Here is a 12331-nt window from a genome sequence, read left to right as displayed (position 1 = left end):
AAACGTACGGTCGCTCACAGTGTACGTACTGTCTCTTATACACATCTAGATGTGTGTAAGAGACAGCACATATCCCCTTTCTTAATAATAATAATAATAATAATAATAGTTCATTCTTAAATATACAATAGCCCCGATTCCCGTCCAAATACCCTAATCTCAACATCAAGATACATTATTTATCCCATCATACAGTAATATTAATAGCCAAAGACTCCAAAAAGGTCTCTCCCTCCCTCACATATCCCCTTTCTTAATAATAATAATAATAATAATAATAGTTCATTCTTAAATATACAATAGCCCCGATTCCCGTCCAAATACCCTAATCTCAACATCAAGATACATTATTTATCCCATCATACAGTAATATTAATAGCCAAAGACTTCAAAAAGGTCTCTCCCTCCCTCACCTATCCCCTTTCTTAATAATAATAATAATAATAATAATAGTTCATTCTTAAATATACAATAGCCCTGATTCCCTTCCAAGTACCCTAATCTCAACATCAAGATACATTATTTATCCCATCATACAGTAATATTAATAGCCAAAGACTCCAAATGTCTCTCCCTCCCTCACCTATCCCCTTTCTTAATAATAATAATAATAATAATAATAATAATAGTTCATTCTTAAGTATACAATATCAAAGTCATGAGTACACACACTAATTACCATAACCCATTTCTATGTTACATTTCTATGTTGCAGCAGATCATTTTCAACAAACACAGGCAAACCCCCAGCAATCGTCCCCTCCCCCCCCCCATTTGTATTCCATCATAGTCTATATCAAAGCTGCCTTATGTTGTACTATCATACACATAATGGAATAATGTTTTACAACAAACATAGGAAAGCTTGTGGAATATTGTTTACATCTTATATTCTGAAAATGTTTATAGTTTTAACATCACAATTAACTTATTCCACCTAGAATTTCCAATTGTACAATAAAATGAATTTTAATCCCCTCTTTTTCTATTTGTACCCCTCCACAATGTACCTCAAACCTCTCTTATCATGCACATACCAGAAATAAGTAGAGACAGATTTACAACAAATCTTTCCCCTTCAACTACTCTTCATAGACTACATCAAACCTCTCTTATCTTGTCATATCCTACACATAGCTAAAGAAGAGATAATCACAGTCTCTTGTCAGCTACCATGACATTATTCCAATTCATCAGTGTCCGAATCTGTATCTTACTTCGGTGTGAGTCCAGGTGAATTACTGTCATCATGACATTATATAGTACCATCAACAACCCAGCAGGTGTGCTGGCTTGCACGTGATATATCTAGGTTTTATCATCACCTATAGCAACTTAGCTACAGGAAGATTGTTGTGCTTCCTTGTTCCTGTCAGTAAATAGCAAATGTTAACACTCTTAATACTGTATTAAACATAGGCAATGCTATAGGGATGTTTGCGTTCATCTTTAGGAAATGGTATTCATTTATTGTACACCATTCCAAGTATATTTGTCATCACAATTATCATAATCACTATCACCATCATTTTCACCATCATCATCATTGTCATCTATCATCCATCATTTACTGTACATATTTCCAAATGGATTCTTCTCCTCTATAATAATTATCATCATCATCATCATCATTGTCATCATCATCATCATCAACATCATTATTCATCATCATCATCTTCATCATAAACATTATCATCCATCACTTAGGCTACGTTCAGACTCGGAGATAAGCTAGGCTTGAGTTAAGCCCGGCTCGACGTTAAGCCCGGCTTAACTTTGCCGGGCGTTCAGACTAGCGGATTTAGCCAGGCGAGAATTTGCATAATAATGAACTGTAACCAGGAAACGTGTTTCAAAACATTGCTCTCGCGAAACGTACGGTCGCTCACAGTGTACGTAATTGAATGCTGATTGGTCATTTTGTCACCCGAAGTCAACGCAAGACCCCCCACAACGATTAAAGAACGGCTTAGAAAAGTTAGACACGGTGGCGCGCCAGGCCTAGTTACTATAGGAACACAGCCCGGCTTGAGATAAGCCACCTAGTTCAGACTGGCAGGTGGATAAACCCGGTAAGTTGAGCCGGGTTTATCCAACTAGTCTGAACTAGGCCTTAGTGTACACATACACAAATGGATTTACTATACCATACACCATTGATTACTTGAATATGTATTACCATCATCGTGTATATCTTATTATATATTTCAGAGTAGATAGATAAATTTTCGCAGTTCAAAATGTTTAATATTAAACGATAATCCTTTGTTGATATTCCACATACTTTAAACGTCTTCAGAAAATCTGTTAAGGTATTATTTAAATGAAACCACATTAACTACATTATCATTTATCCTCTCAGATTATGAAAGAGATCGAAAAAAACAAGATAAAGATCTACGAATTCCCAGAAATACCAGACGATGAGGATGACTCAAAGGAAAACAAGGTGTTAAAGGTAAGCACACCTTGTTACACCTGCCCTCATTACTAATATTTGCGATAGTACATCATAAGTAGAGACACTGTTACGTAATGGACCTTTCCGGTGTGTCAATCAAACTTAACTGACCAATCTGAAACGTCCCACAAACACAAACAAGTTGGACATTAGCAACAATATCCAAAGGGCGTGGTTTATCGGAAAGGTCCATTGTTACTCTCATCAGCAAAGAATGAAATTTTTGCAAGAAATATTATGTAAAATATAAGAAACTGCTCGGCCATTAGAACAGTTGTCAAACCTTACTCCAGCATAGAGGCGCATGGCACATAGTATAATAATACGGTTATCTTATTACATTGATTGAAATATATATTTGATCAGTTTCACCTAATAGTAAATATCCAAGTGTAAAGGAAGAAATTTGGACTGAGAAGAAGGCTAATTATTTAAAAATTATACAGAAACATTAAAAATATATTTATCTGTAACAGCCAGGCTTTCTCTTCCTGTAGTTTGTATCAATATTACCCTGATTATTTGAATATATGAATATTTATATCAATATAACAAATATATCGAACATATATATCTAATACTTTATTATAATGGTTAATACTGTTTTAATATTTTTTTTAATTTGAAATTTAAAAAAAATGTGTTTAAAAAGTTGGCTCATCACTATTAACTAAAACTGACCAAACAAAACTTTGCAATTAAAAAAATAGAAAAACCAAATAAATTTTAAATTTTAAATACAATAATACATTGAAGATGGAAGAGAATTTAAATTTGTTGATATTTTACAAAATCTATATTTTATTGAATTATTTATCCTTCTGTTTTCTACAAAATTTCTTAAGATTAAAACTAGATTTTATAATTTTAAGTTACAATTTAAAGTAAAGCCGAATTCACATCGGATCCGAACTGAAATTCCATGCGCTAAACACCAGTGTCCCTGTTCTTACAAACTGGTCCAATTTTTTGATCGGTTTGGTAGACCTTCTGATCCGAAAAATTTGGATTTGATGTGAATGCGGCTTAAAGGTGAGTTTGTCAAGTGTCATGGCGTTTGCAAAACGCATGTTTAATGTTGCTCTTTCTTTTCCTCCCTCTGTTGCATTTACTATTTCTTTGTACCAGCGGAGAAATATGTTGCAGAAAGAACAAGAAAAGACAGTCAATATAAAGGTATACACACCTACGAGTCCCTTGCCATAGAATCACCAGCGCTCTAATATAAACTCACATCTAATCAGTTGGATATTACTACTTGCATGTTTACCATATTTATCATTTGTCGTGTTTCCCCTTTATTATTTTGTCATGTTTGTTTCACTTCATTTGTCGACCTTATCGTTACCACTGTCATTAGGAGCTTTCGATTTGAGATGGCGTAATGATGTCTCGTGCGTATGCGAACACTGAGCTCTTGTATTCAGAATTATAGAGAACGGCGACTCTTTATACTCACACTAGGATCACATTCATCTTGCTCAATCGAAAGTTCCATCGCCCTTTTTTCCCAAAGTGCATCTTTTCTTGCTGTTGTCTACCATAATTGTTTCTTTTGTATTGTATTTTGCTATTATACTTGAATTTGCATCTCATACATATGCATTATCTTACCTTACTGAGTACATTCATGCATATTCATTTTTTCTGTCATTATTGGCTCATGCATAATTCATTGCATATGTTGTTGATAATTTATTTATGGTTAAGTAGCTTACCATGAGGTTATTCTTTGCTTGAAATCTGCCTTCCTTCTACTCTCAACAAAATGTCAGACTGAATTTATTTGCATTTTGTATTATGCAGACTGATCTTTATCATAATTAAAATTATTTCAATGTTTGAAATATTCTGCTTCCTGCATTTTCCAACTTTTTGAATAAAGGCTAATTGCTAAATAAATACTCGTTAATTGGTGATAGTGCTTAAAATACATAATCTGAATATATTAAAATTGGGAAATTTTCACTTTAAAGCTATGCTTTATTATTATTTAATTACTTATTACTATTTTACTTGATTTCATGTATTACAATGCAGGGTTAAATTTTTAATTTGTTTTATGTGGTGTATGGCTTGGTTTGGATAGCATTTAATTCTTCCTACTGCTGTTATATTACATTAGTGCATAATATGGAAACCTCTATTCACTTATGTTACTCTCTTTATTGGATTCAGTGTAATAATCATATTATATGTCTCGGAGGAGTAGTCATTGTCATGCTGCATATATCAACACCTACAGTAGTGGTGTCAAGCTTTTGGGCTGACGTGCAGTGGAGCACTATTCCCCCGGCTTCGGGGACCATGACCAGAAAAAAATATAAAAATTAAGTTAACAAATTTTTTTTTAAAGCAGATAATTGTTTAATTAGGCTCAATGATATCAACAGCACTAGTGCATACCTTTTTAACTGGTGGAGATAATGCATTGTATTACAAAAAGGCTACAGTATAGCATATATTTTAGATGATACAATTGATAATCTTTGTTCATGGTAAAAATATTCTCAACATAATGCTATATAAGAAAAATATCTGTAATTAAAAGTAATCTTCTATAACCAAATATCAGTCTTATATATAATAATCTAATATGTTTTAAACACTGTCTACAATTAATAATAATAGGCTCTGTTGGAGTTAAACATAATGTGTACCTATTGCTGTATATGTAGAATGAGTCATCCGGCTTGACATTTAGGGTTAATCATTTATGGGCGACTTGAGCAGCCCTCTGGGAAAGATCCTCTCCCTGCGCCAGGAAGCGTTTTCACAAGACCATGAACAATAGGTTGAATGACCTCATTGTTGCCTAAGGAAACAAATCCCTGTAGACTCGTGTAATGTTAAAAATACATTGTAATAATCATAAATGTAAATAATAGATTTGTTTTATGTTGTATCAGACGCCCCCCCCCCCCAATTCGAAAACTTCAAAGGTCTGTCTCTTATACACATCTCTTATGCTTATGCTGTCACGGTTAACATGTATTCGGGAATCTAAGAAGCAATATTTTTCAGTGGGCGTGGCCACCGAAAATAAATTCCGTGCCCCCTCATATTTTGGTCGCCCCCTCATATTTTGGTCGCTCCCCCACCCATTTTAATACTGCTAGATACGCCACTGGTGTCAACCATATCATCTTTATAAAGTTACATCCAGTGACATACCGTATTATGGGAGGGACTAGAGGGAGCACTCCATTCCAAAACAAGCTCACACTTTTCAGACGCACCATGTTCACTCCGCTGAAAATTTGCAGAGCATAGAAGTTATGCCTGAGTAATTAAATACATCATATCACTATTTTGTCAGCTGGCTCCCTCTCCCCTCACTTCATTTTCAAGCCCATCCACTATAACCATCTTGTCCCACACCCATCAGCCCCATGTCAGTGATTACATCCAATATCAACACTTTATTTGTTAGCATATCATATATAAAAGCAACATAACAAACATCATTTTATCTTAATCTGGTATTATAAAACATACATTAGTAATAATGTGTAATTGTGTGTAGGAATTAATCTGTAGAGGGTTGAGTACTATATGTGTTTTTGATTCTGTTTGTGCTATGTTTTTTTGCAAGGTGTATATTAAATGTGTTTGTGTTGTTGTTTGGTCATGCTGATGATTTTAAAAGAAATGTTTCATTTAAATGTTTTACTGAAACACCTCTTTTTATTATATCACTTATCACTTCCTCTGCCTTATCTAGTGAGTATGTATTCTTTTACTGCTGTAGTAAATTTCAGCAAAGCTCTTTGTGCGAATGGAGTACAGTATTTCAAAATGTTCCAGCTAGCAGTCAGCACATTGTCATTCAAGCCTTATAGGTACCGACTTGGGACTCTTGGGTGGAGGCAACATGGATAAAGAACTTTAAAAAAAGCTTTGAGACAGTGCCTCTTGCTTCCACAAGTGTTGTTCATATGTGACAGTCTTGTGAGTTATCCAAAAATATGTTTTTAAGAGAAAAAGCGTTTCTGATATGTGATGGATTTTTTTTTCTAATCATAATTATGCCGTCTTTCCGATTGCAGGACAGAGTACCATTTGCAGTCGTGGGAAGCAACTCAGTTTTGGAAGTAAATGGAAAAAGGGTGCGTGGGAGGCAATATCCATGGGGCGTGGCAGAGGGTAAGACATGTGATTCAATAATTAGCATTGATGGGCTGAGGGAGACATATTGATGATAGTAATGGAAGTGAAATTTGGAAAGGAAGGTGTAGGAGGAAGTACCCATGAGGTGTAACAGAGGGGGAGGACAAATGATTCAATAGCTGTGATTAGATGAGTGATCTTTATTATTGATTGGCTTTTGATAGTAATGCATTGATGTTGTCATTGTTTTCATGTCATAATTATAAAATCAAATATCAAATGAAATTAAACTTTATTGCAATCCAAGTTCGCGAAACAAGAAATTAAAAAAGTCTTGCCTTACCATTGATAAATTGACAAAATGCATATAGGAGACAAGGTGTTTGTTTGATTTCTTTTGCAAATAACTTTTCTTTCCTTTCAGTTGAAAACCTAGAACACTGCGATTTCATCACCCTCCGCAATATGCTTATCCGAACGCATATGCAGGATTTGAAAGACGTAACAAACAACGTCCATTATGAGAATTACAGGTGCCGCAAACTCACTGCCATTACCACAGGTGAAGGCCGAAAACCCTCATCAAAGTGAGTTCTTAATTACAATTATTAATTATTAATAAGAATTTTGAAATTAATGATGGATATAGAGTTCAAAGTCTAGTTGTATTAATGATGTATTATTAATTGAATATATTATTTTTTTTAGTTATTAATATTCAAATTTACAGTTTATTTTCTAAATTAAGGCTATATTTTGTATGATTTAAATTGAAATGTTTAAGTCACCTGTAAAATTGCAATATTGTTGTGGTCCTACTGTGGGTACTTGTCTTGTAATACCAGAATCTGGGTTCAGTCCCTTCTTTTCGTAGCTCATGGCATTAAACATTAAACTCTACATCTGTCACTTGTCATCCAACATATGGAAGGGTTTGTGAGGGGTGTTTCAGAAAATCAGTAAATGTAGTTTTTTTGATATGTTTAAATTGTTTAAATTGTAATTTTTGTAAAAGTAATGGTGATATATTAATATAATAATAATTTATAGGATTTTATATTGTATAGTTTCTATTTTTGTAATTAATCATCTCAATAATTTTTTTTTTGCTATGATGATTGAATAGAAATATATTAGAATATGTAGGAATAATTATAAATTAATATTAACATTTTTTTTTGCTGCTGCCAGTGGCTTACCCAGGGGTCTTGAAATTGTGGACTGATGGGGAAAAGGTAGGGGTGGGAGGCTTAATATGATGGGGTAAGGAGGTGCCTGCTTGAGGTAATTTGAATGCGATTTTTGGGACGACTAGTGGGGTCTATCCGCTAGGCTTAATTCCAATGGGGTTCTCATGCATTATAAATTTACATTACAATATGAAGCAATGTATATATATATTTTTTTTAATTACCTGCATGAAAAGAGAGCTCCCTAGTTAGCACAAAAGGTTGCACATTTTATATTGATTTTTCCTTATGTTTTTCCAGGGTTGCAGGAAAGAATCCACTAGCTCAGTTCCAAGATGAAAAGAAGGAGCATGATCTGAAAATGAAAAAAATGGAAGCAGAAATGGAACAAGTATTTGAGATGAAAGTAATGGAGAAAAAGAAAAAACTCAAAGACTCCGAGGCAGATGTAAGTGGGTCGCGTGTAATTTGATCATTTTGTTATTGTTGCAAATGTTGCGGTAGACTTCAATGTGCAGGAACTACTAGATTGCTCTATTGGTTTAACATTAACATGGTCTTTTTTTTTTTTTTCGATACTTTGTGATGTAAATAGGAAACATTTCTGCCGTGCATTGACCTTTGTAATCATTGTTTTGAACTAATGTTTTTTCTAGTTCAGTTCAGAGTTACTGTCACTGTGATTTGATACCTAAATTACAACCGAAAAATTACCCAATGACTTTTTTATGGGATTCATAGGGCCAGTGGTACATCAATGTGTTGGTTACAAAAATTACCCAATCACCACATGAAGGACCCCATTAAACTCAAACTTTGACAAAAAAACTATTATATGCCCATATATAGTCATGATGTGCCTATATATGGCCATGATGTGATGTCATCCTGACCATATTTAGGCATGTCATATGTTTTTGTCAAAATATAATTGGAGAGTGTGGACGGGGCTTAAACTATAAGTCTTTGCATTGAGTTCACACAAGAAAATATCCCATCCAATCTAAGCAATTTGAACCATCATAAAAAATTATTACAGAACTTGACTAATTTGAATTGATTGTTTCAGTTGAGACGACGAGATGAACAAATGAGGAAGAGTTTGGAACAACAGCAGCGAGAATTAGAAGAAAAAAGGAAACAGTTCGAGAAAGACAAGGCTATATTTGATGAAACTGTTCGTGTTTCTGGATCAAAACTTCTTAATAATAAGTAAGTCATATTTTTTGTAATTAATTGAATATTCTTCTTCTCATAAATATTATCATTCATATTATTATTTTTTTAATGTCATCACTATCACCATTACCACCTTCATCTCTATTAACACCACGACCATATCACCATTGTGAAATTATTTTTGTCATCATCATCATCATCATCATCTTTGTCATTATCTTCATCATCATCATCAGTGAGTGTTCATGTTTATAATGTACAGTTATATCTAATTTTTTTTATTATTATTTATTTTTTTCTCAACAGAAGTTTGGGTGATAAGAAATCCAAGGACAAAAAGAAAACATTATTTTAATCCATCCTCGCTTCCAGCAAAATGGAATCACCTACAAAAATTGGACTGTACCATTCTCCCAACATTGTATATAATATTGAGGCAAGTCCTGTATGTACCACCAGATGATAAAGTTTTCTCACTAACTCCAGCGGGCCTAGGATGCATTTAAGTGGACATTATCGGCACGACTTCCAGAGGTCACTAGCTCTTGCACTGATCATAGTGACTTGTTCATCATAGAGTTGATCAGTATCTCTAGCCCTGCCATAGAGGCCAATTTTTTCAATAAAGGACCCAATATTTGTTTTCATAATTCATTCTAGTACTCATCGCAGAAGCCAATACCTCTTACACTCAACAGCAAGGCCAAATGGTTACAAGTTGGTCTTACCTATGCAAATGGGAATCCACAGGGGCTAGAGCGGTAAAACTTTGCCCTATTGAAGATCCATTGTGGACTTATTTAGGCTATTTATGTGTTCCAGTGAGAAAGACTGCATACAATGGCCATTAAAATGAGTAACTATAAAATATAAATATAAAATATGACAAGTATATTGGAGCTCTCAGGCTGAGAAAAAACATAAGTGGCATTCAATTTTTCTAAGCATTAATATTCTAGCTTAAACTAGTGAGTGTATTGATGCTTTCATGTGTTTGTACATTTGCATTCTTAAAATGGCAACATATGATATAATTGCTTACTACTGTATCTTCATTTGTTCGCTAAAGACGGGTCCATTTATAAATGGCCATTGTAAACATAGTGGTAAATGAAAATATGTGTCTGAATTGTTACATTTTTTGATATGTTTCTAAGAACATTGCAGAAATGTTTTTTTTTAGTGATTGTAATAAAATATTCTTAAGTTTTATTATTATTATGACACACATTAACATTTTTCTTTTTATTGATTGTAATAAAATATTCTTAAGTTTTATTATTATTGTTACACACATTTAAAAAAAATAGTTATTGGTATGTTTATTCAATAATTTTGGAAGTATTTTATATGGGGAATTAGTAATTCTTTATTTATCTTATGTAATCCATTTATACACATTATAGTAACGAAGTATACCAGAGAGTAAACATGCTTTCTAATGTTTTTCTTAATTTTGTTTTTTTATCAAGTAATGATTGCAAATATCTTTACACTGAGAACAACAAACAATAGCACAGCAGCATGGATATTTATACTTGCTTAATAAATGCAAGTTATATATAACAGTTAGGATGAGATGTAACAGCACATAAAACAATAACATTTCTTGATAAAAATTATGTAGTATAAATTAAGTCCCACTTTTTTTCTAGTTATTTTTATACCCGAAATATATTAAAATAATTAGTTGCTGAATATTTTTGTATGATTGTTACGTAAAATTATTTTCTGATTATGTTTTTCAACCCTCTATTTTTAATAATAATCATTTAGTAAAAAGTGTATAATTTACAAAATTATGTATAAAAAAAATCCATTTTAAATTCTTGTTTATTATTTTTCTCATTGTATTATATTGGAAGTTCAAGTGTTTTTCATAGACTGTCTGGTGCCAAGATCCAACATCTGTTTGAATACCCCTGCCGGTGTTCCCCAGCTAAAAAAAAATTTAGAAGTCTACCTCTATAGATAATATGCCTATCAATTAACTATCACTGAAGAAGGTTAATAAGCTACACGGCGATTGTGAATTATTATACTATTAACCTAGCATATATAATTCCTTAATTATATATTGAAGTGTTTAAAGTACTTATGATTATGACCCCTGACCAATATCTAAATTTTGAGAGGTAAGGTGAGGGGGGGGGGTGAAGTTGACAATACTCCTGCAAAAAATGGTTGCTCCCCAGGCATGCTCCTGCCACTGATAACTTACTGAGCAAAAGAGTAGTTAAAAATCAACTTGTTCACCCAGCTAACACCCTCTCAATTACCATTTGAATACACCCCACACCCCCACCCCTACTCTCCCCAACAGCCATGCAAAATTTACTTTTCAAAGCAGGGCTCCCAGAAGAAATGATTGGCTACATTACTGACAGGGGATCCAGGATTCCTTGATGGGGGTCTCCGGAATTACGAGTATAACAGGAAAAAAAGTTGGGTTTAATGCCCTTTTGTTCCTCCAAACAATCAGTTATATTCTATGAGTATTTAGATGTACTATAAAAAGTATATCGAATGAAGATGGTACTGTATATAAGCAATTTTTTTGTTCGTGATGAACAAAATAATATTGTGAAATAACTAAGAAATGTGGAAGTCCTTTCATAAGTGTGTGTGTGTGTGTGTCCATATATGTGTGTGTGTGTGTTTGAGGGACTGACATGATGTAATTGTATACAAGTTTTGAGGTTATCCAGCAATGTTTGTTGTTGGTACACAATAAAATAAAAAAAATTCAAAATAAAAATAATACATTCAAAAAGTCAGTTAATATATAAAAGATCAATAATAATGTAGATATTGTCACCTGATTTTATGCAAGTAAATTTTTGTTTTGTATGAATTTGAGTGCGAGATTAAAGTGTGGTATATCACCACATGGTACCTAGAACCCAAGCCTAATACACTACATAAAATGTAATAATGGACTAAAGAGGGCAGTGTATTTGTACAGTTTTTATTTTATTTATTTATTTTTTTTAAAGCATTGAAGTTGTGGAACTACTGGACAATGAAAGTTCAAAGTATGCAAAAATTGCAAACTTCCCATATTTCGAGTGTTTAATTTGATTATGTTATTCTTTTATGAAATATCAGGTACATTTATCCTCCAAATTTATTATCACTATGCTCGGCTTTGTATTATAAACTTTGCTTACTGATGATTTATGACTTATATTTTCACATTGCTTTCTTTGTAAGCTGACTGTAATTAAAACTGAGCTGTAGTCTCGTATGTTATGTAGATTAATATTCGCCATGTTGCTCATTAAATTAATATAGGATTAGAATGGAAACGTGATTTAATTGTGATGTTTGTTTTGTGAGTACAATTTAAAGATACTTGAAAAATAACCTACTGACTTGATGAGATCTTTAT

General features: G+C 33.1%; 1 protein-coding gene across 1 annotated transcript in view; it reads left to right on the top strand.

Moving 5' to 3' along the window:
* LOC117117091 (septin-7-like) overlaps positions 1–12251 on the top strand; it is a gene marked incomplete in the record, with an annotated part of 49544 nt that extends 37293 nt beyond the window's left edge. Inside the window, 7 exon segments of the mRNA XM_033261274.1 lie at positions 2363–2458; positions 3590–3637; positions 6511–6607; positions 6996–7158; positions 8062–8209; positions 8831–8973; positions 9247–12251. Coding sequence (XP_033117165.1) covers positions 2363–2458; positions 3590–3637; positions 6511–6607; positions 6996–7158; positions 8062–8209; positions 8831–8973; positions 9247–9295 — 744 coding nt within the window.
* Between the last annotated feature and the right edge of the window lie 80 nt (positions 12252–12331).

Source organism: Anneissia japonica, unplaced genomic scaffold, assembly GCF_011630105.1.
Source record: "Anneissia japonica isolate Jap-2015-1 unplaced genomic scaffold, ASM1163010v1 scaffold287835_len3118868_cov185, whole genome shotgun sequence".
Classification (NCBI taxonomy): Eukaryota; Metazoa; Echinodermata; class Crinoidea; order Comatulida; family Comatulidae; genus Anneissia; species Anneissia japonica.
The sequence above is the reverse complement of the archived record's forward strand: the minus strand, read 5'-3'. Positions and strand labels throughout refer to the sequence as shown.